This window comes from Clytia hemisphaerica, unplaced genomic scaffold (assembly GCF_902728285.1).
Source record: "Clytia hemisphaerica strain Z4C2 unplaced genomic scaffold, Clytia hemisphaerica genome assembly, whole genome shotgun sequence".
NCBI lineage: Eukaryota > Metazoa > Cnidaria > Hydrozoa > Leptothecata > Clytiidae > Clytia > Clytia hemisphaerica.
The window spans coordinates 118,990-142,554 of NW_027104517.1; the positions used below are offsets into that span (position 1 = coordinate 118,990).

A 23,565-nucleotide genomic window follows, 5' to 3' on the forward strand; every position below is an offset into this window, starting at 1 on the left:
GATATGCATGATTAAAGGACTAGGAGTTTACTTTTTTTTACAGATGAAAGAAAAATTGAATGCTGCTAAAATACCAATCGAACAAACCAGTGAGTTTTACTATTTGTTTTGAAAGTGCAGTTGATGCTCTCTGATTCGATCTTTAAGGGGAATTAATAAAAATATACTTTGTCAGATGGTTTTAAACTCAAAACTGCTTGAAGGTTTTCTATATGAATATTATATACACAAGTATGTAACAAATGCATCCAAAAAACTTTACACAACAGTGCATTCACAAGATGATAGACAATTAGTATGCATGAGTTACCTTAAGGGAATAAATTAATGCGAGAATTAATTTATGCGGAATAAGTTAATGCGAGTAACCCCCAAAAAATTATATGTTTTGCGGAACAAATTAATGCGAAAAGGCCCATTTTAAGGAGTTTTGCGGAATTAGTTTGGGCGCTTTTTAAGTAAGAGAATAATGTCAAATATGGGAATACAAGTGCTTAATTTATGCACTGGAGTCCAAAAAATGAATATTTGGGATTTACACCTCCAAAATCAGCAATATTTTAGAAAAAAATGCGGAATTTATTAATGCGAATGGCGAATGGCCGAAATTTTTTAATTTTTGCGGAATTTCAAATTTGCATTAATTAATTCCGTATTAATTCATTCCCTTAAGGTAACATATAACAATAAAATAATACAATAACATAACATGACATCACTATGACAACATTGAGACACTTTCAAAACATGACAATTGACAATGCTACCGACAACTTAATACATCACAACAAAAACGTGCAATTTACAGACCAACATTTAACATTGATAATTTACAGAATAAAGTCACAATATATAAACAAATGCTACTATAATGTACTAGACTTAATTAATGATGGCTTGGATACTGAAAAGACGTGCAAAAGCTGCAAACAAAAAAAGAGACTGGAAACAAAGGAAAACACTGACCAAACAGAAAAACACTGACCAAACAGAAAAACACTGACCATACAGAAAAACACTGACCATACAGAAAAACACTGACCAAATAGAAAAACACAGAAAGAGCTGAAAACCCCAAAAATAGGGAAAACCCCATACATCCTGAGGAGAACCATAACAGTCACTGTGTCTCAGCCACTACAAAAATAGCTATTTCTTTTTAAGGTGTTAACTCAGATACAGAAAACGACGAGGAGCTACTGAATGTCAGCACATTGTCTCCCAACAAAGTGTCATGTGAGAGTAGCGATCATGTAGCTGAACCTGCCTCACCAAAGAGAACGACAATGACTAGACAGACACAAGGTCATGAAAAGGTACAACATAACCTGATACCTTCGATGACCAAAAGTCCTGAAAAGACAAACAATACCATTCTACAGCCCATTCGAAGGACTTCGCCAAGAAAAAAAGCCCATAATAGCCTACAGACACTATCTTTTCTATCATTGACCAAAGGTCCTGAAAAGGCACAACATAACCTGATACCTTCGATGACCAAAAGTCCTGAAAAGACAAACTTTACCACTCTACAGCCCATTCAAAGGACTTCGCCAAGAAAAAAAGCCCATAATAGCCTACCAAGGCCTTCAATCAACTTAAATAATTTTGAACAACAACCTTGGCAACAGCAAACACAAAAGCAAGTTACAAACAGCACTCCAACGTCTAATAATTTTTTGGGAATAAACCCACTTGGTTTTTTAGAGAGTAGTACCAGTAGTACTGGGTCTCCTGGCTTTGTTAATGAATTAAACAACAATTATGGATATTGGAATAATTCAAATAACAATACACCATCAAATTCTGTTACCAATAACCAAAGAATGTATAATTCTCAATCCTTGACATCTTTGTGCGAGATTGTCAACGGTCTTCAAGCAAGGGTCAAGGCTCTTGAAGATGAAAATTCAAACCTGAAGACAGTTGTACATATGTTGATGGAGAAAAGCCAAAACGATAACAGACCAAATGTAAATAGCCACTTTAATCTTGTTATTTTGTTACATTTGTCTCAAAATCTCAAAAAAATTTCCCATATTGCACTTGGTAATGTGTAACAATTATTGTTATTTAAGAATCCTGATCAAGAAGTAGATGGACATTACGGCCAACTGTCAAAGGAGCAAATTGTAAGTTTTAAAAAACATAAAATTATTTCACAGCAAATTTTACAATTTGGAAATAGTTGATAGTCAACATTAACATAATTATTATTGACATTTACAGAAATGTTTCTAATTATAACGTTTTTAACAAATCTTTGTCAACTTGTCATTCTATTTATTTAGAAAAAAGTCAAAGAGATTAGTAAAACTTGTGTGAATTACAAGGGTGGAATAAACCGGATGATGGATGTTGTGTTCACTGAACAAGAAATGATTTCTTGTACACCTTGTGGTCAGGCAAGTCAAAAAAATAAAGAGGCGAGAGGGGCATTACCATCTGATGGAATGAATATAATTTATAGTAAGAGTAGTTTTTTTTTAATTTGAGTGAAGATCTGTTTTTTTTTAAGCACAAGAAAGATATGATTTTGTGAATTAGAATAACTTGAATAAACACACATCACTTTATATGGCTTCCTGATGTGTGTATCTTTTTTTTTAATTTAGCAACTAGAATATCTGTTGGACAGCGCAATTTGTATTTATTTTTGGCCTTACTCCTGCTTACTCTTGTGCTTTTGTGTAGATTATAATAAAGATTGTTATATTATATTAATTCAAAGACTTTATTTATAGAATACATCAGAAAAAGATTTCCTGACGAATTTCCGGATGGGGAAAATAATTCCAAAATGCACAGTCAGATGACAAATCATTTGAAGGTTGTGGTTAGAGCCTTCAATTCAAGAATGAGGCCGTCAAAAAATTGAGAATTATTTTCAGTTGTTTTTTGAGCTATTTTCATTTTTAGGTTAACAACACTGTTCTTTTGGTATGACATAAGTAAATTTTGAAAATTTAAGAGCTCTTGTGAAAAAATGATTCTTAAAACTATATTACTCTACCAGAGACTACTTTTTCTTATTATTTTAATCATTAGAAGCCTATTCCTGCCACCCCATATTCATTTTGTTACTGCAGAGTTATCTATTCTATATTTAAACTTTTCAATTTCACAACGTTTTAACTGGTCAATGTAATATTTAAAAATTACAATCACCCAACATGATACAGTAATATTTTATATTTCCTATTTTATTGATGAAAAACCCTTACTATAGGTCCATTTTGCTGTAAATATTTTGTTCTACATCTTGTTTTTAGTACTCACTTTTTGATTGCCCTTATATTTCTTTGTATTTTTTTATTCTATACATATTTCTTTCACTTTCATTCTCTTGTTATATATTTTTCCTATTTTAATTTTTATTTGTTATTTTCTCTTTATAACTATTTCTTTTATCTATTTAGCATTGTTTTTTAATTTTAGCATCATATCTGTTTTAACAAACTTTTAAAGAATCTGGTACTAGTATTTTGTTGCTTTAAACGCTCTTAATTTGCAAGACTTCTATTTTCTGTCTGTATGATTCCAAACTTGAAAAGTTATTTTTTTGTCTCAAATCTATTGGTCAAAACAGGTCTTAAATTTGATTTATAACAAAAATCTGTATATTAATTGAATTTCTTTTCTTTTTCAGAATGATGAAAATAAAAATTTTTAAAATGTGATTAAAAAAAATTTGAGCAAGTTATTCAAAAAGATTCAAATCGAAATTATTGATACTGGACTTGATCACTGTTCCTTTGGCTTGGTCCCTGATTGCTTTAAGTTGAACTTCAATTCAGGTATATTAATTAATTAATTAATTTTACCTTGACTTTCCTTTGTAATGAAAGAGGCCCCCCAGCGGTTTGCTTGATGTCGTGATTAGAGATCTTTATGGCGTGATGGCGTGATCAAGATTTTGGCGTGACACGTGATAGGGCAAAAATTTGAGGCGTGATGCGTGATTTGGGCTATTTTTCGCTTTTTTTTGCGTGATGACAAATTTTAGCTATCTTCGTGATGCGTGATGGAGAAAATTTTTTTGCATGATTGCGTGATTGTGGGTGCCGCTGGGGGGGGGCTCATGACACTGGTTTTGGATAAAACTTTTCATTCTGATGTGCCTAATAAGTACCCCTAAATAGCTAAATAGCCAGGTCTTTGATTACCTTATTTTTGGTAGAGGGGTACAATTTTCAGTTCCCCACAATAAAGTCCTCATTTATTACAGACACTGAGTTTATGGAAAGGGATTTATATCTGATGTTGACAACATTACAATAGTCATAGGGAAGGTTGTTTATGCAAGGAAATGATATCAATTTTTGGTTCTTATAACAAACTTTTTATAAAACGGTACATCTGAAAGACGTTTAAAAGATGCTTTATGGACGTTGATAGTTTTAAAATCCAGGGATAACCTTGGATATTCAAGGAGAACTGATATCAATTTTTGGTTCTTATAACAAACTTTTTATAAATCGGTACATCTTAAAGACGTTTAAAAGATGCTTTATGGACGTTAATGGTTTTAGAATCCAGGGATAACCTTGGATATCCAAGGATAACACTGTTTAAAATCGAAAATAAACCTGGTACAATCTGGTACAACCATGGACTTTAAATCAAAGGATAACCTTGGATAACCCGGGATTAAAAATATGGATATCCCATTTCAAAAAGTCCTTTATTATCCTTAATTGTACTTGATTTCTTGTACTTGATATCCAAGGATTTTTGCTCCCAAGGTGTACTTAATTTTGTACTTGATTTGTCCAAAGTATATCCTTGGATTATCCTTGATTTTGATACCAGGGCAATTTCATTTTTTGCCTGTCGAAGGTTGGAGCTTGCCCAAGCACATTACAGGCAAAATTTAAAAATATCAATTTTTGCTCATAGACTTCTTAAAAAGGATTTTCAGACTTTTTCGTAATAATATTTTTTGTTCACTGGAAGGTATTCTTTCCAAAAAACCAAAAATTTTTGAATTTTGGCAAATTTTTATTTTTCGATGACGTCATGGTTTTATGACGTCATTTTGCCTTATTTCCTTAATATCTCTTGATATATTCATTTTCAGATATAGGTTGTGACCTTTTTCTTTATCAGTATTTCATGCTCTTTCGACTGAAACAAAAAATTTTCAATTTTGACGACGTTTTATTTTGGTTGCCATAGTAACCAATGACGTCAGTTTCCATGGCAACGGGTGGTCACACCCGGCCCCACCTCTTAAATTTTGATCTTCTACATTCAAGGAACAATATTCAATCATAAAATCCCTTTGCACAAGCTGCTGCACACGGGAAGCTTTTTCGCGACATAGTGGCCCCTACTATTAGTTCTGATAGATAGAATGAAAACTACCTGATCAACACAACCAAACCTTCTGTCTTGCGTTTACTCTTTCCTCCCCAACAACTTTCGTTTTTGGTTATGTAGGTTTTAAAATCCACAAGTAATGAACCTCTTATAGCTTTATCGGAATAAATCTGGTTGAAAACCTTCTGTCAGGTTTCATTCCCGTACGTTTTTTATCCATGTTGTGAACCGGTTTTCCCAATTTCCCGACCGCCATCGCAAAATATTAACAGTCCCGATCGAAATATTGCTGTTTGTGACGCACTGATAATCTAGAAAAGAAACAAATATTAAATTTGATTCTTTTTTTGTTTGTATTTCTAAATTTCACGATAAAAAGAACTATTTACAAATTATTTTCTTTAACAATGGGCGTTGAATCAACATTGACATATTTAATGATGTCATAATCAATGCCGTGCATATTTTTTTCAGCGCCGTGCATATTTTGTCAACGTCCTTTTCATTGGATAAATACCAATAAAATATACAAGATAAGTAAACATAAATTTATCACCCGCGAGCACAGCTTAGCTAAGGGCATCTCTCTTATTCATTATCTAAGAATTGAAACGGGCAAAGATTACCGCGCAGGCTGATAGCGGACAAAGGTTTTTTAAAGATATTTTCAGTTATAATCCAAGGTAGAACAAACTAAACATAGAAAGGGGGTATTTTTAGTGCTCTATAAGATGATCGGAATTTTTTTTGAATTCTATGTTTAGATTTTTCTACCTAGCCCTGTTGCTATGTACGCGTGCCCTGTTGCTAAGACCTTTGCTTGAAATCGAAAGCGAAACCAAAATAATTTAGTGCACACTGCCGTTTGCGTAATATCGATAAAGTGAAAGGAGGTCCTGACTGCCAAGCAAAAAGAAATTCGCATTTGTTTCTACATTCTGGGTTAACGGTGGAAGAATGTTTTATTGTAAATGGCGGCAATATAGAATGCATAATCAGGATGCGTTTCACTTTTGTTTTCTTGTTTGTTTGTTTACATTTCCGACATAATTTATGCGGCCATTATTGACGTAACTAAGAGTTCGCAAGATGGTAGACTTTTGCATTTTTAAAATGTTTTCCATTTGTTTCACACAATAGTGGTATTTGGGGGAAAGATGGCAAAAATGGAAGTTTTGGGGTAAGAAACAAATGGACTCTATTTTGTGCAAATACGCAAAAATCAGCACACACAAAAATTAGCACGTACAAAAATTAGCAGGTACAAAAATTAGCATATACAAAAATTTGTACAAATAAGGTATATTCAGTAGAGCACACAGTCTTATTTTTGCATCCATAAACTCAGCATCTAACAACACAATTGAACCACAATTTCTGCAACAGAGACACCATGACAAATGAAATTTCACTGCTAGCACGTTGTTTCTAATTTCTTTTCATTCAAAATGGCCATCGCTGATTGGAGAATTGTAGAGCGCCCACTGCCAAACTGCCCACTGCCCACCACCCTAAATATAATGAACAAATTACGGGTGTGTAATTTGCCACTTGGATGACATTATGTGCTCCATCATGATGCTGCAAATTTCTTCTCCTTCATTTTGGAGAAAGGCAACTTGGAGGAAAGTTGAAAATGGTACCAAAATTTAGCTCATGAAAGCCGCTACTCAATTTTACAAACTTTGAAAGCTCCACAACTTGCTCTCAATTTTACAAAAAATCGAGCTCAAAAGTGCACGGAAAGCTGGACTGATATTATGAAGAAAATTTGGTTGGTTTCCCAACAAGCCAATGTTTGACAGTAGATCGATTTCTAGACACTTCAAAAGTTCCTTCTGATCTTTTTGGTTTTACCATACAAGTGACAAGAGTGTCTGCATGTCAAGCTAAAAAAAAAAAACATACAATCATTAGGCTAGGTATGGATAGGTTTTCTGTCTCACTGTCTGAAAGCGCCTGCTGCTTGTGAATTTTATATTTTCCAATAAAGTCTTTTACCAACTAAACAACAATTTTTTATCAACCAATATTTTGAAAAGTAAAATGGGTGCAAAATGAAGGGTCCATTTGTTTCTTACCTCAAAACTTCCATTTTTGCCATCTTTTCCCCAAATGCCACCATCGTGTGAAACAAATGGAAACCGTGTTAAAAATGGCAAAAGTCTACCATTTTGCGAACTCTTAGTTACGTCAATAATGGCCGCATAAATTATGTCGGAAACATAAACAAACTAACAAGAAAACGAAAGTGAAACGCATCGTAATTATGCATTCGATTATTGCCGCCATTTACAATAACATTCTTCCACTTTTGACCCAGAATTCAGAAACAAATGCGAATTTCTTTTTGCTTGGAAAAGCTTGGCAAACTTCCACTTTTGACAAAAAGAACACAAATGACCAATGTAAATTAAAGTGGTAAAAATGTAAGTATTTTTTAACACTTTTGAACACATTTTGATGAAACAAATGGGAATAAGGTGGCATAAGTGGCATAAGTGGCATAAAAGGTGATGAAACAAATGGACCCGAAGATATTTTATTCTTGCCATGTTAATATGAGCTTCCTTTGTCTATTTCAGTATTATTTGCATGGCAGTTTGGGTTTTGGTTTTCTTTTAAACTTCAAGCTAAACTATAAGCAATGGGTGCGCGTACATATGTCAACTGGGCTAGCTTAAAAAATTGGAACATTGAATTTTAGAATCAAAATAAAATTTATTTGTCATCTCCTCAACAGGTGAATTTTCAGAAGAATAAGAAGAAATCAATACATACAGTACAGATTTAGATTTTCTTTCTGAGTACTTTTTGATTGGATCAATCATTTCCTTTATATTCTGATTTTGAGTTTAATATTTTCTGTTTATTAATCAGGTAGATCCATAAAAGTATCACTTATTTATTTTAGTTTTTTAAAGATTGCGTAAAAGCAAAACATGAGTTCAAATCGCTCCATTGTTTCTCAGGTAAAATTTTAATGTTGTAATTGATATTTATAATGTTTTCATTCTTTTTAAGATAATTCATTTTCAATGGATTAAATACATTAAATACTCAATTAGTAATAGGTTTCGTTAGAATCAATGTTTAGTTTCAGCTAAAATTCTTGGATTGTCTTCATTCAGGGAAAAGGATGTATATACAGTATTTTATTTCTTCACAATATAGATAGAATACTGTGAAAGAAGAATCAAGAGTTATGAAGATCGTCTGGATGACATTGGCATGACTCTCCGTAAAGATAAACTAGCAAATGAAAAATAGTAAGTCCTTGATTTACTGTTATAAAATATTTTTAAATTTTTCAATCAGAAACATTTTCATGAGATAATATTTCACCAAAACTCTCTTTATTTATTTTTATCCTTTACATTCTTTCTTAGTGAACAGTTGTCTGAAGAGAGGGATCAATTAACATCTACTGTTACTGAATATAGTAAGCTTGCTTCTTTGCATTATTTATGCCTCATCATTGTGCCTTTTTGATGTGTAAAGTACAAGTTGAAAAATGAATAAATGACAGGCTAAGTTCCAAATATCAAATTAAAAAAACTTTCCTGTCATAACCGTATTTTGGATGAGGTTGTTGCCAACTTTAAATATGTCCCAAACCTACAGCAGAACTAATTAAAACTGTGATAGAACTTGATTATTAGTGGGGTATTAGCAGATAGAAATACCAGGTGTGCTAAAAATAAGTTATGTACCCTCTTCAAAGTGCAATTTCTTGAGATCTCCAAATAGATTGAAAGTTCGACAGAAAGTAAATTTAATCCATTTACGAGGCCTTTAAAATATATTTTAAATATTTTTTACTGCAATTAAACTGCTTTATTCAGGCAAAAGGCAATAATTCACTGTTCTGTTTTTTAATATAAATTTGAAAGGTCTATTTTAGACCGGTCTTAGAATTTTTAGAAAGTGATTTATTATTTTATTTCAGCTTATAACTTTTGATCTACTGGACCAAATTTGATAAATGACGTATGAAAATTTGAGTTTATCTTTCCTCTTGTAGATAAAAAGCCTTTGAAAAGTCATTTAAATTGAGAAATTTCACATCAAACAGGAAAACTTATTTCTTGCACACCTGGTAAATAAGTTTAATACATGGTAAGAAATGCTGAAGATCTTTTAGAACTTTTTAGAACTATATATTCCACATGAACGAATCTTATAACTCAGTGAATCTGTTTTTGAAAATAAATAAAATTTAATTTATTGTTTATTTTTAGAAACCCAGTTGAAAGAATTGCGCCATGAGAACAGAAGAAGCATGATGTTGTCAATGGCAATCATGTTATTCTTTGTTATAGCTTATTTTGCATTTGTACAAAGTTGAATGGGTGGGGACTTCTTAAATAATAAATCCTATTTGAAGGGCATTTTTGCCTTCATGGATATATCCTAAGGGCATGATGTTTAGAATTTACAAAAAAAATTGATATTAATGCCTTTTTTAAAGCAAGCTCATTCTGTAATTTGCTAAATCTTGTTGGGTCACAGATTTTTCATCCTTACCTGGCAAACTCTTACCCATTCGGAAAAGAATGTTTTTGGAGACTTTTTGTGTAAAGTATAAAATTCTGAAAACAAATACAGCCATTTGAAGCTCAAAATTCTGACAGATATTACAATATAATTAATGTCATATTTCGTCGTCGAAGCAGAACTTGATCTAAATTTTGAGCTTTATGGCTTTCCCTTATTCGATTCCTTGGATATATTTTATTTATGTATAGAACTTTGGAAAATTTCATATTTATGTAACTTTTGGTACAAGGTACATCATTTTGTATTGTTATATCTAGAGAATTATAGGGCTTATCAAATAAATCAACCAAAAAAATTGTATTTGTATCTTAAAATAAAAGGGATCTGCTGTTGTAAAAAGCTTGATTTAATTCTGAATTGAGTTTAGCATTAAGCTCTTCACCATCATAGTAACGAACAGGGGAACTCAGAACTGCTCTCTGAAAAAGATTCTTTTCAAATGGATGAATTTAAAGTTAGGGGTTGTTTAAGATTGAGAAGTTGAATATAACTTTAATCTATTTCAGCAGAAGAAAGAAAATCTAGAATTCAAAAACAAATCAAAAAGATGCCTCCAAAGAAAAAAGTAAAAAAGAAGCGTGCAAAAAGTGCAAAAGCTAGTGAACCAACAATCGAAGAAAAATATCAGCAAACTATTCAAAAGATTACTTCTCTACAAGATCATCTGGCAATGCGCACTGAAATAGCACGTCGTTCACAGCTCAAATCATATGATTTACGAGACCAGATGAGAAAAGCTAATGATGAGATAATTGAAGAACGCAAAAGCAAACACGATATATCATCAGATCTTATCAGGCAATACAAAAGTATGCAAAAAGATTTGACGCATAAGACTTATCTACTGGAAAACAAAATCCTTGATTTGACTACACGTTTAACAACTACTGAACAAGAATTAGCTAATGAGCGTACCGAGAAACAAAGAATCATTGAGGAAAAAGATTCAGTGATTTTTAAATTAGAGAGGAGGCTTGATCATATTGAAAATGCATATGAGAATATTTTACATGATGCTTTTGATGCGATTGTAGATAAAATGCAAGTAGCTCGGAGTGCTTGGCAAAATGAATCAATGGAAATTCAAAGTAGAAACAAAGCTTTGTTATCAAAGTTTGGTTTGAATCCATTAGAAATTTAAACATATAGTTTGTTTTTCTATATTAATTTCTTAGCCTCGGGCTAATTAGCTGAGGGATAAACTATAACTGGCAACACAAATAACCATTGTATTATTTGCGTTATACTAGAGTGTAATATTTTGGAAAATTTGTACATAAATAATATATCGATGATATTTTTATCAGATGATGAGTACTAATATATTTCTAATATCAGAATAATGTGTTTTAAAATTGATATTCATGATGTAATCTTTTATACGGAAACACATTAAAAATACAGGGCGTTTGTTACCACTTTCATTGTTTAAATTCAACACTGTGTGGCAAACGTCCGGTATTTTTGCTTTTCGAATTCCAGAAGTTTCTTTTGATTTAACCTTTGCATTGGGTAATAAAGGTCTTGATCTTATAATAAAACTTATTGGTGATTTCAGCAGGATTATCTTTGTATATTAATAATCCTTGTGTTTCACGATGCAACAAAGCTGGTTTAAAGACAAATACAGGCATACCTGTTAATATTTTGTAGAATCCCTCTTCAAAGAACTTTGATAAGATGAAATTCATTTAAAACTTCTTTTCTTTACAGTGAATATGAAAAATTTAAATGATTGAAATAAATTATAAAGATTTCTTTGTGCCAGAGGTAAATAATTTTCTGATTTATAATCAAGCTAATGCTTAACCCTTTCCATCATTTGTATTCATCCTCAGGTGAACATTTTGAGATTATTTTCGGTTGTTGAAAAAGAAAAGTTTCATAATTTTTCTCTAAGTGGCCTGGTTTTTTACCCACTTTTATGAACTTTAAAGTTACTATTTTCAATCCTCTGGCAATTAGGCTATGTTTAACAGTTTTCCTAACCGCGCCCTCTCATTTGTTAGACGGCTAATATCAATTCAAACTGTCCATTTTATTTTATTCCTTTTTTTTATAATGTTCATATTTACATCTTAGATTCCCTCATCAGCATTTTATATTCCAAATTTTATCACAAAAGAAGAGGAAGCAAACTTGGTAAAGAATGTGAGCATTATTTCAATATCTACAAAATTTTAACACTTAAAATGCTTTAAATGCTATGATGAAAATATTTTGTCTGGTAAGAATCTGTCACCGAAAGACAAGGACATTTTAAAAGTTATTACCTGGGGGTGGGGGGGGTACTAGGTTTGCAAGATGACGGGTATGTCCGAAAATCGACCCTTAAAAAGACTATTTTCACAAAATTTCAGCCAAAACTTTCAAATTTTAGTCCAAATTTCAAAAATTTATGACCCGTTGAGGTAGCTGATTTCTGATCTTCGTAATCTTGGAACCCTTACAATCCTCCTTACAAACCCTCAATTGCTTTTTAATGATTTTTGTACCCCTTTGGCGAGAGTGTGAAAAAAATTGACCCTTATGGCTCACATATACCCGACACCTATCCTAAGTACCCCCGGAGTTGTTATTTATTTGATTTATTTGTTTATTTTCATTAGATACAACAAGCACCGAAGCCAAAATGGACACAATTGTCAAACCGAAGACTTCAAAACTGGGGTGAATTTTTAGTTTTTTATACTATCTGATTCTGTTATATACAGCTGATGGTTGTAACAACATCAAACTTCAAGTACTGTAAAGCAATTTTTGTATTTTTTTTTGAAAATTGTATCATACTCCTTCACCTTTTAGAGCACTCTTGTAGCGTCGCTTAATCTTCAACACATATTATCTGATATACCTTTAAAAGAATTTATTTTTACATTAGAGTTCCCGTTTCATATCAGACACATATTTTATATCAGGAAAGTGTCCTGCTATTGTTATATCATGCTGATATTAGCAAAAAACTGCTTTTCTTTTCCTCTTTCTGACCAATCTTGCTCCACACCCGCGTCAATTCTATGTAGAAAAGTTTGTAAATTAAAATTAACGAGTAAACAAACGACATCACTCTTATTTAAAAACAAAACTAAGCCATTTTGTTCATATGGTTTTGCAGATAACTTTTTTAGTTGATTTGACTTTTTCCTTTATATTTTAGGTGGACTTCCCCATGAGAAGGTACAATTACATTCATTCTTCAAAAATCATTTATCTTTTTTTTCTCCTGCATAAAGTTAAGATCGATGAAAATGTTTTTCTTCATATTATTTATTTTACTCATCTTTTGTTAATGTTTTTTTTCATTCGATTCAATAGGGGATGATTCCTGAGAAGGTTCCACCAGTAAGTTTACCTTGCTTTTCTTTAAAAGTCTTGTTTTTAAATAAGAGTGATAACGTTTGCTTACTCATCAATTTTAATTTTCACACTGCAAGATTCCCGGGGGGGGCACTGACCTTGACGACCGACGGGGACGTGCCGCTGGAGTTTCAAAAGTCGATCCTGTCAGAAATGAAATTTGATGAAAAATAGACCCTGTCAGAAGAAAAATTCGATGAAAAATCTACCCTGTCAGATTCTACTGTGAAAAACCTTACCCTGTCAGATTCTACCCTGAAAAACCTACCCTGTCAGATTCTACCCTGAAAAACCTACCCTGTCAGATTCTATGTTAAAAACCTACTCTTTATACACGTTTTTCGCGTTTTTCGTAAAGCATAACGTGATATCAACATTTCCAGGCTAAAAAACTACAGCATTGCATAAACATTAAACCTCAATACCTGGAAAACCGACCAAAAGAATCGACGACGAGAGTTATGCTTGAATTGATTTTTTCAGGCGAAAATCAGTATCGAAGTTGATTGGATACTACTCGAATTGAGACATTTTTAAAATAAATCCCCTCTAAATCGAAATGTTATGGAATTAATAGGGTATTTTCTTATTAAATATTTCCTATCTATAGGAAATATTTGTTAAAACGGTAATTTTTCTCCTTCTCCTTCTCCTTCTTCTCCTTCAAGTCTAACGCCGGTTTTGGTCAATTTCGTGAGTTTGTACATGAGTCTCTTTTTAAATCAAGCTCCGGCGGTAAAAACAGTATGATGTTCTTTTTTCGAGGCAGAAGACGTCAGTTTTTCAAGACACGTCGTAGGAAATATGCGTACGGTGGTCTATTCTCCTTGCCGATCGGAAAACGTTGCCCGGTTCGAAAGCGTATTGTTGATCGGACCATACTGCTTTTTAACAGTCATAACAAAGATGGAGGCAAAAAATAGACAACAAATGTTGCTCTTTCGCTATTTTCGCTATTTTTGAATTGAGTTTTTTGTACGATTGTCTGGATTTGATGTTTCGTTTACATACTCTTGGTGTGAGAGATACAATCTCTTATCTTGATGGTCTTGGAAAAACAGGACATTTTGTCAACTTTATTCATGTTTCACAACAAGCTAACTTCATGCCTGTATATTTACCTAAAAGTGATATTGTGGATAAATCTGGCCATGTTATACCTGAAAAAAATACTTGCGACATCAAAAAAGTTTGAACTCACTTTTATGGTATGCACCACCCAATGCGCAATGGTCATGGTCAGATGCGATATGGTTGGTGATGAACTATGATTTAGCTAGCTTTGAGCTAAAAATTTAAACATGGTGCAAAATTGACTGGTTAATGATTGAATTTCCCTTGGTGTTTTTATCTACAACAATGAATTAACTGGTTAGTGACAGTTGGTGAAAACTCTTTTTGTGGGGAAAATTCTGTTGCGGTTCACAGAACTGGTAATTTCAAACTTTTTAAGCTGATATAACCGGAACACCTTGGCCAATATGAAGAATGTTAACTTTTAAAATTTTGATTGTATTAAATATGGAATTAAACAATTGGAATCATTGTCTTGAACTTGGTACTTGGAGATTTTCTTCCCCATGCATTTATAATGTGGAAAACTTTGGTCGTGGAGATTTTTTCCACGTGCGTTTTAAACGTGGAAACTTTTGTTGTGAATTTGGAGATTTTCTTTCCCGTGCATTTAAAATGTGGAAAACTTTGGTTGTGAATTTGTAGATTGTTTTCCACGTGCGTTTTAAAGGCAAAAGGTTGCATTTAAACAATGGAAAACTTTTGCTATGAATTTATTTTCCTCAATACGAGTTGAAAACGTTGAAAACTTTATAAATTTGGAGATTTCTTACACGTACATTTAAAAGATGGAAAACATTTGTTATGAATATATATTTTCTTCAATGTGCGTTTAAAACTTGACATTTTCTTCCACATATGCATTTAAAAAATGAAGAAAACTTTGTTCTCAATTGACAATTTTTTCAAGTGATTTCCTGGCCTGGCCTGGAACTTTTTTCCTTTTTGTCATTCTTTCATTTCAGATATTTCCCCTTTTTGGCTAATATTTCTGGCAATAAGCGCTTAAAATAAAATGATATAATTATGCACTATCCCAAGGCCTTTTGATGTGTTCAATAACACAACACTCTACTCAGCAGGTGCGACGCCGGGTGATGGCTAGTATAATACTAAAATCCAACTAAAGTCCACCTACTCTTGGGTACCTAATAGCCGGGGGGATTGGAATAAGGGGGGGGGGGTTGAAAAATCTCAAAACTTAATAAGCGGGGGGGGGGGGTTGGAATAAAAATGTCCTGGGTGGCAAATTTTTTAAAAGGAGGCTAATAAACCTTTTTTCAAAGAGGCCACCCTTTGTTGAATAATTGTGTAGTCCAGCAGAAAAACAATGATAAAACCATGCATAATGTATACAATATACATGATACAGTAATTATGCATGGCTCTATCATTGTTTTTATGGCTGGAATACAAAATTATTCAACAGGACGTCCTCTTTGAAAAAAGTCTATACAGCAGAATTGGGACAAAAAAAGGGAACTTTCAAAAACATTTTCCCAAAAATTGATAAGCGGGGGGGGGGGGTGGAATAACAATGTTCAGAGTGGAAAATCTTCGAAAAATAAATTAGCCAATTTGGTTACTGCATTGTTATATTCTCAGTCGAGTTCAGCTTGGATATACTCCGTAATCCGTAGGTTTGAACCTTCGTCATCTTAGGAATAATCCTGCAAATACTAGCAATTACATAAACGAATTTAGAAATTCTTGGGGACTTGTGTTGCTTGATGTTATCTGATAAAGCACTTTGAAATCTTTTGAGGACATCAATAATTATTAAATATTTCCTATCTATATAGGAAATATTTGTTAAAACGGTAATTTTTCTCCTTCTCCTCCTTCTTCTTCTTCTTCTTCAGTCTAACGCTCGGTTTTGGTCAATTTCGTGAGTTTGTACATGAGTCTCTTTTTAAATCAAGTTCCGGCGGTAGAAACAGTAGGGTGTTCTTTTTTCAAGGCGGAAGACGTCATTTCTTCTTCGAGAAACGTCTATTGTAAATATCCGTACGGCGCTCTATTCTCCTTTTCGATCGGGCAACGTCGGCCGTTTCAGAAGCGTATTGTTGATCGGACCATACTGCTTTGTTTCTAACTGTCAAAAAACAAAGGAATTCTAGTTGTCATCAACGATCCTGTTGTTTTGTTTCCGCAGAAATTCTAAGTCTTGAATAGCGTGGATATTAAATTTACAGACCAGAATAATCAACCGTAGTATAACCTCCAAGCAGCTCTTCGTGCTCCACACATTCTATGCACTTTCCATGCATGCCAGATAGATGCGCTCTCTAAAGGGAATGGTTCTGCATCATATGCCTTAGCAATGGTGATCGGTTATGAGATTAACCGTAGTAGGGTTACCCAATAAGATACCAGTCAGGCAAATCCTTGCATTTGCACGGGGTCCGCTACGTTGCATTTGCAACGGGTCGAAATCGAAAGTAGCGCGAAAACCCGGTGCAAATACACTGGATTTTTGGAACTCTGTGTGAAATCGCGCGATCTAGACGCGGGCGTTTAGAAATACTCAAACTTACCAAAAATATTTTGCTTGATTAAAAAAGATTGCATGGGTGGAATCTTTTTTCCATGGACACAATTCTTTATTAACGAATGAAGAATCTCGTAAAGAAAAAATGAAAGCCCCGTTCGTCTTCATTTTCCCCCGTTTTCAATTCAAAGTTGAAATTGACGTATTTGCCTGACGCGTTCTAGCTCATTTGCACAGGGTCGGGAAAACCTGTTGCAAATGCACACCCCGTGCAAATACAAGGATTTGCCTGACTGGATACTATTTACTTGATCGGGAAACGATTTGATATTTTTTATCAAAACGCATCCTCTTTTGTCTTTGGGATATGCTTTTAGACTTGATCTTCAAATCGTCAAATGAAAAGGAAAATTTTGAGAAAAGGGGAAGCTATAAAAGGCACCTCATAAAATATATTAAATTTAGAAGTCGATTGACTAGAGGATTTATTTAAAAGTTCACTGCAGTGGAAAACTTAAAATAAATGAAAGACATTCTACGCTTCTACTTTAGTGGTTATGAACGAAAACGAGTCTCATGTTCACAAGCCAAAAGAAAGGTTTTTTAAACACGCGCAATTTATATGATTATACACCATCAACTCATTCAAACAATTGCATAATAACAGTAGTTTGCGCTACTAGCACTTGGGGAGCCAATTGGTTTAATTTTGTTTCCCGCCCGCATTTCATACAAAATACGCATAACAGAAATCATAAACTTACGTCATGAGTTTATTCTGGTCTGTAAACTTAATACCCATGCTCTTCGGGACTTAGAATTTCTGTGGAAAAAAAACAACAGGATCGTTGATGACAAATAGAATTTTCCCAAAACAAAGATGGCAGAAAATAGACAACAACTTTTGCTCTTTGGCTACTTTTCTTTGCTTTGGTTTATATGCTTTGATGAGTTGAATTGGATCATGATTTTTGTACGATTGTCACAAGGAATGGTCGATAGTGAACTTTTCTTAATATTCCTTTCTGGATTTGATGTTTCGTTTACTGTACATTACTGTACATTCATTCTGTTGGAATGAGAGATGATACAACAATCTCTTGGTCTTGTCTTGGAAAAACAGGACATTTTATCAACTTTCACAACAACAACTAACTTCAATTTTGTTTGTATATTTACATAAATCGTACGAAGGCAAGTGACTGTGAATAAATCTGACTATTACATACTTGCAATATGAAAAAAGTTTGCACCCAACGACAACGTGAACGAATGCAATGCAACAAAACAATGGGAATGGTTGATGAACTGATTTTAGCTAAAAATTTAAACATGGAGCAAAATTGACTGGTTAATGATTGAGTTTCCTTTGGCTTTTTTTTCCAGGCGTACCCAATCGATAACATCGATTGTCGATTTAATCGATGTCAATCGATAAAAGTCGTTCGTAATCGATGATCGATCGATTACTAATCGATGGCCAATCGATAGGAACGTAAAATTTTATTATCGATTGGTATCGATTAACATCGATTAAATTCGATTATTATCGATTAGCCATCGATTGAATTCGATTGTTATCGATTAAGATCGATTGCGATCGATTGTGCTAATTTTCTGTATGTATGATCGCTACTCTGTGTACCAGAGTGTATCTCACGATAATATAGGCTTCTGCTCATCCTCTAGCGAAAAAAGTTTCTTATAGGAGATATATCTATAGAGGTTTGCGAATCAAACTAACGATAATACCGTAGCGTACTTTAAGGGAAGAAATTTTCGCGGGAAGAAATTTTCGCGGTTCACAGCTCAAAATTTGCCGAAAAACCGCGAAATTAAATTCCGCGAAAATTTGTTCCGTGAAAATTTGTTCCCTTAAGGTAGTACGACAATGAATTTTGAAATTATCCATAGAAATCGGGTTTGTGTACAGACTATATGATCGCTTGCAGTGCCAAAAATCATTGTTTTGTCCTTATTCGAGGTTATAATTAGCGTCTTGTTTCCTCAGTGAATCCCGGAATGTGAGAATAAGCTACCCGAAGAGGTATATACAAATGTATAAAAGGGGGTACCAATTTTTTTAACAAATTAGAAGGCTGGGTATTCATTGAGTTCTAGCCCAAAGGGAGAGTCGAGAATCTTGGATGGGAAATGAAACCACTTATTTCCCATCCAAAACGCCTGCGCGTGGTTTTCATACAAATGCCGGATTAAAACTAAAATCTATCGCTAGATTTCAACAAGCAAAGGAACCACTAGATATAAATCCGTCTTAATGATGAGTTTTGGATGGGAAATAATAAGTGGTTCAATTTATGTTGCCTGAGAAGGGTTAAAGATTCGCCTCTAGCCCTTCGGGCTTGAAACTCGATGAAAGCCCCTGATAATGTGAATTAAGGCTAAAATAAAGGCTAGAGTAAAATGAGGGATTTTCCCGATTGGACTCAGCATTATTCGACGACGACATCGGCTTTAGGGGTCACAAACATAAATTCTGAAATTAAGAAGCGGGGTGGTGGGACCTTAGAATAGAGGGGATAAATTGAGGACTCGAAAAATAAAGTGAATATTCAGTATTTTCAACTATTTTGTTAGAGTTCATTTAAGTTTTCTTTTAAACAAAAATTTACAGGATTAGAAACAGTGTAGTGAAAACGTTAAAATCTAAATCGATTTAAACCATCAAAAAGTATCTATGCAGCTAACAAAATAATAAAAGTTGATTATTGCCAATTTGCATTCAAACGGGTGCTAATCTCATCGGTCCGGACTGATTGGTCCGAATACGAAGAGATTCGAATTATCGAAAGCATTCTACGAAGAAATCTCTTTACGGTATTTATATCTCTTTTCCGACTGAAATTTGATTCAAATTAAAGAGAGATTCAAATAAAAGAATTAGCGAATTAGCGAAAATGCACTGAAGTATTTAGTTTATACAAACTAAATCACGTAACAATAATCGTATTATCATATAATGCCTACTATATTACATGCATTATAAACGACTCCAGTATGTGAAGTATTCAAATTACTTTGTACTTTTTTAACAAAGTTAGAGTTTTCTTTTCTATTACAGTATCCATTGTTAAGTTTACTTTAGAGATAAATGACTGGCCATTAACTAATACAATGTTTCTCACAAGGGGCATTGAAAAAATGGCCTTCTTTCCTTTGAACTCGATACCGTGGCACGTAAAAATAATTTTATCGAGTTTCTTTTCTTTCTCTAGAGATAGAGTCGGGTGAATTGCCTTCGCACCAAATTTCTGAGCAATCCGAACAACAAAACCAACGGCGCAAGTTTTTTTGTCCTTGCGGTACACGATAATTTCACCAAGCCCCAAACCATCATGCACAATGCCAAGCTTATCAAAATAAGAGGTCGTATTTGTTGACTTCCAGCGTTCTGCTCTAGAAGCGGCAGGTGTATACGATTTACCAGCTTGTAGTGAAAGAAATCTTGAAATATGGTAATAATTCCCCTCCCAAAATACGTATCGTGGACGCCACGCACCTTTATTCCTGCCAGATACTTCACGTTGCAGGGAATGAGAAGTGAATTCATTTTCATCTGCCAAAACATTCACATCTGTAGAAGAAAACCTTCACTCTGTACAATTGGTTACTGTTTCCATCGTGTTCGGGACAATCAAAGTGATAATTAGCTGCTTCATTCGGTTTAAACTTGATACCAACGCACTCATAATGATACCATTTCGCACACCCAGGGAATTCACATTGTATCCAATTGATTTCGTCTTTCTTTCTTTTTTTTATTTTTTCGTCAATCACATGAAGGCATTTGTCTTTAGTAGCAAGTGAACATTCGTTTGATTGAGAAGGCTTATTCGCTTCTTCAGTATTTGCTAAAAATTAATTTTAAAAATACTCCGTTATTTGAGCCAAGTCTAGGTGTTTGTGACAAATGTGCCCAACTAGAAGTAATTGAACTTGAAAAAGACACTTAAGCGTCGAAATATCGTTAAAGAAAAATGTGTTCTGTTTTTTTTTTTTTCTATTTTGAATTTTGCTAAGGGTTTTTATGTTTCATAACTCACAAAGTTTGAAATCAATTAATCGATGCGAAATTGATTAAAAGAATCTTTGGCTAACAACAATAAGAAAAGGCTATAGACTTTTCTTTGAATGCAGTCTGATATCCAACTTCTCGTTTTTAGGATAATTATAGCACAAACGACAAATTGAAGATTTGTTTTACCTACCATCAATAACAAGTTCTGACGCAACAGTGACCAAATCTTCTAGAGAATCCTCCACAATACTATCCTGGGCTTCCATGGTTTCATCATCAATATCATCAATTTCAAAATCAATAACATCGTTTTTCGTCTGGCTGATCAGGCGTTGATAAGTTGATATTCCATCCATGATACGTGATGTTTTTCAAAAGTATGTCATCTCCTTGTTTTACAAGTACGCGGCCAGTGATAAGATCCTCTACCATTCCAAGGCTTCTTATAGTTGATACAACCTTGAAAATTTAGAAAAAATATAAAGTATAAGTTTGCTTTCATAAAAGTTTGAAATGGCCGTTTCTTTTTAACAGTTTTGTACTTGTAGAAGATATAAATTTCTAAGTTGTTGGAATCCTCATCTTAATGTATCAATATGCTTCCCTCTTTTTTAGGTCTCTAGAGGGCACTTGTCATGGAGACGAGGAACAAAGGTTATCAATACCATTCAGAAATACCTCGATTTCTGCTTCTTTCATACCCTCTTTGATCAGTTCTTCAATATTTGGCAGGCTCTCTTTCTGTGTTACAGCTATCGGTTTCACATTTAGTTCATTTAACCGTTGTAATCTAAAAGCAGGCAAAAATAACAAAACACTAGCTTTCTTTTTATTATACTAGATGTGATGGTCAATGATGTGGTACTCTTGTTGGCTTGTGGAAATACACTTGGCAGCGAATTAAATTTATGCACTATTTTTTTATATAGGTAAAAAATCTACCTGGCAGCAAAATCCAACATTTCTAGCATCGTAAATGCTGGTTTTCCTCGGACAAAGCCACGGAGTCTTGCAAAAACTTGTTCACAACCATCTGAGCCGAGTAGTTGGAAATTGTAGTTGACATCAGGGTAGTACCGATGGAATAGAATCGATGTCAATATGATTGTATTACCAGCAATTATCACGTCATTATAGGTCTGCTTCGTAATAAAATACTTTTCATCATCACTTTCTGTGATGTCAATCCACGATTTCCACAATCTAATAAATACGAAATTACAAGTTCAATAATATAAGTATACATCAATTGCTACACGGTGTTTTATGCTGGCGTGAAGTTCAGGCAATGTAGGTGTATTTAAAGATTTTATTTCAAATTTCATTGAAATAAAATCTAAAATACGCCTGCGTCTCAGCTAGCATCCAACGTTGTTTCGACGTTCAAATAACATTACATGGACGTTAGATTAAAGAACGTTCTGTGGACCCGATTTTGTGCCAGCTGGGAGTGCCCGAAGTTTGTACCAGTATAAACCACCGTATAGAAAACTATTATTTAAAAAAATGGTTGATTTGGTAGTTCTCTCAAAATGCAAGGATAGGAATTTAGATTTTTTTTGTGAATTTTGGACTCTTACAGAGACTCACTTTGCTTTTTAATGATCCTTCTATCTCTTTGAGATACTTTCGAGGTTCTGAAAAAGGGATCCTTGTGGCTCACACATATGCGGCACCCATTTTGCCTAAGTGTCTCCCCCTGGGTTGACTATTAACTGCTCAAAGGACGAATTACCTACTTAAAAAAAACAACAGCTGTCCATGCTTTCTTTTCTTTCTTTCTTTCAAGCTAAGCTTATTGTCATTGTATGCATCTAAGATTCCTGCGCCAATCTTCAGGTAAACTCTCGTTCCAAGATTCTTCTGATTCCCAGCATTTTCTTCTTCTTCTGAAAGTGTTTTTCTGACGGTTGGATTCAGTATTCGTTTTGCAGCGTCTACGTTTTGTTTGTCCCGAACGTAGATGTCTGTTTTCCATAAACCCGATTTAAGTTTCTTTCTATAGATAAGAAAGTTGACCTTGTACTAGTATACTTTTGAATGTCACTCTTGTTTCTACAGTCTCTCAAGAAAAATATGAGACAAAGGGACTTTCCGGTGGAATTTTAAAACCACAAGTGATTTTTAAATGCTTTAAAGTACGGTTCTAAAGTAGAGTTTCAAACATTAGACTTCAAAAGACTTACGACCTTAGGATCTGTGGATTCAAAAGCTCAAATTTGCAATGAGGCTTGGAATCTAGTCTAGAAGCCACTAAACCCATCTAAAATCGAAATGTTCAATGGAAGATAGTTGAAGTGCTAAAATAGCAATTCTCGCCCGAACTCCAAATTCTGAAAAACGTTAAAATGCACTTAAATCTCAATGTATTTCTCGAAAGATTGTAGGTTCAAAGGATCAGATGTTATTCATTATTGTTATTTCTATCAATCAAAATAACAATAATAATAATATTATATAAAAATAAAAAATACTGTGCTTACTTTTCAAAACATTGCATGAGATGCTGCTCTAGCAAAACCAAATGATTCCCAAGCACTAATGTTCTTCTCTCATGTTAAGTAACTGGTTACGAAGCTTTTTTAATGAGATGTTTTCCAATCCGAGAACGGGATGTATGGAGCCAGTGATTCTTCTGTTTGAATCATCAGATCAAGAGACGGTAGTGTTGCCTTTTCACGCAGTGCGGAGAATGTACTTATGAAATATTTCCGATACTAAA

At 33.7% G+C, this 23,565-nt stretch overlaps 3 protein-coding genes across 10 annotated transcripts; all 3 read left to right on the plus strand.

Moving 5' to 3' along the window:
• The first annotated feature begins 33 nt into the window (after window positions 1–33).
• Window positions 34–2,913, plus strand: LOC136821943 (serine/threonine-protein kinase pakD-like). Of its 2 annotated transcripts, none has more exons than XR_010848828.1 (4): window positions 34–89; window positions 2,079–2,132; window positions 2,292–2,469; window positions 2,745–2,909. XR_010848828.1 is itself a non-coding variant. In XM_067078164.1 (4 exons), exons 1-4 carry the CDS (start codon window positions 1,287–1,289, stop codon window positions 2,876–2,878), a joined length of 1,053 nt encoding a protein of 350 aa, XP_066934265.1. In that variant the 5' UTR covers window positions 1,090–1,286; the 3' UTR covers window positions 2,879–2,913. The 2 variants fall into 2 exon arrangements, 1 of the variants encoding a protein (XP_066934265.1); XM_067078164.1 differs by lacking the exon at window positions 34–89 and adding an exon at window positions 1,090–1,973 and having other exon boundaries at window positions 2,745–2,913.
• Window positions 2,914–3,697: 784 nt separating this feature from the next.
• Window positions 3,698–11,241, plus strand: LOC136821938 (coiled-coil domain-containing protein 167-like). Of its 7 annotated transcripts, none has more exons than XM_067078156.1 (5): window positions 3,698–3,797; window positions 8,237–8,294; window positions 8,497–8,591; window positions 8,712–8,764; window positions 9,564–11,241. In XM_067078156.1, exon 5 carries the CDS (start codon window positions 10,430–10,432, stop codon window positions 11,021–11,023), a length of 594 nt encoding a protein of 197 aa, XP_066934257.1. In that variant the 5' UTR covers window positions 3,698–3,797; window positions 8,237–8,294; window positions 8,497–8,591; window positions 8,712–8,764; window positions 9,564–10,429; the 3' UTR covers window positions 11,024–11,241. The 7 variants fall into 7 exon arrangements, with proteins under 7 accessions (XP_066934257.1, XP_066934255.1, XP_066934259.1 ...); XM_067078154.1 differs by lacking the exon at window positions 3,698–3,797 and adding an exon at window positions 5,328–6,502; XM_067078158.1 differs by lacking the exon at window positions 3,698–3,797 and adding an exon at window positions 6,361–6,502 and having other exon boundaries at window positions 9,564–10,201.
• A 352-nt stretch (window positions 11,242–11,593) lies between these two features.
• LOC136821940 (alpha-ketoglutarate-dependent dioxygenase alkB homolog 6-like) lies at window positions 11,594–21,109 on the plus strand. The gene is made up of 6 exons (XM_067078162.1): window positions 11,594–11,652; window positions 11,965–12,033; window positions 12,492–12,552; window positions 13,040–13,059; window positions 13,198–13,224; window positions 20,989–21,109. The coding sequence occupies exons 1-6, from the start codon at window positions 11,614–11,616 to the stop codon at window positions 21,040–21,042; spliced, it is 270 nt and encodes an 89-aa protein (XP_066934263.1). The 5' UTR covers window positions 11,594–11,613; the 3' UTR covers window positions 21,043–21,109.
• Window positions 21,110–23,565: the final 2,456 nt, after the last annotated feature.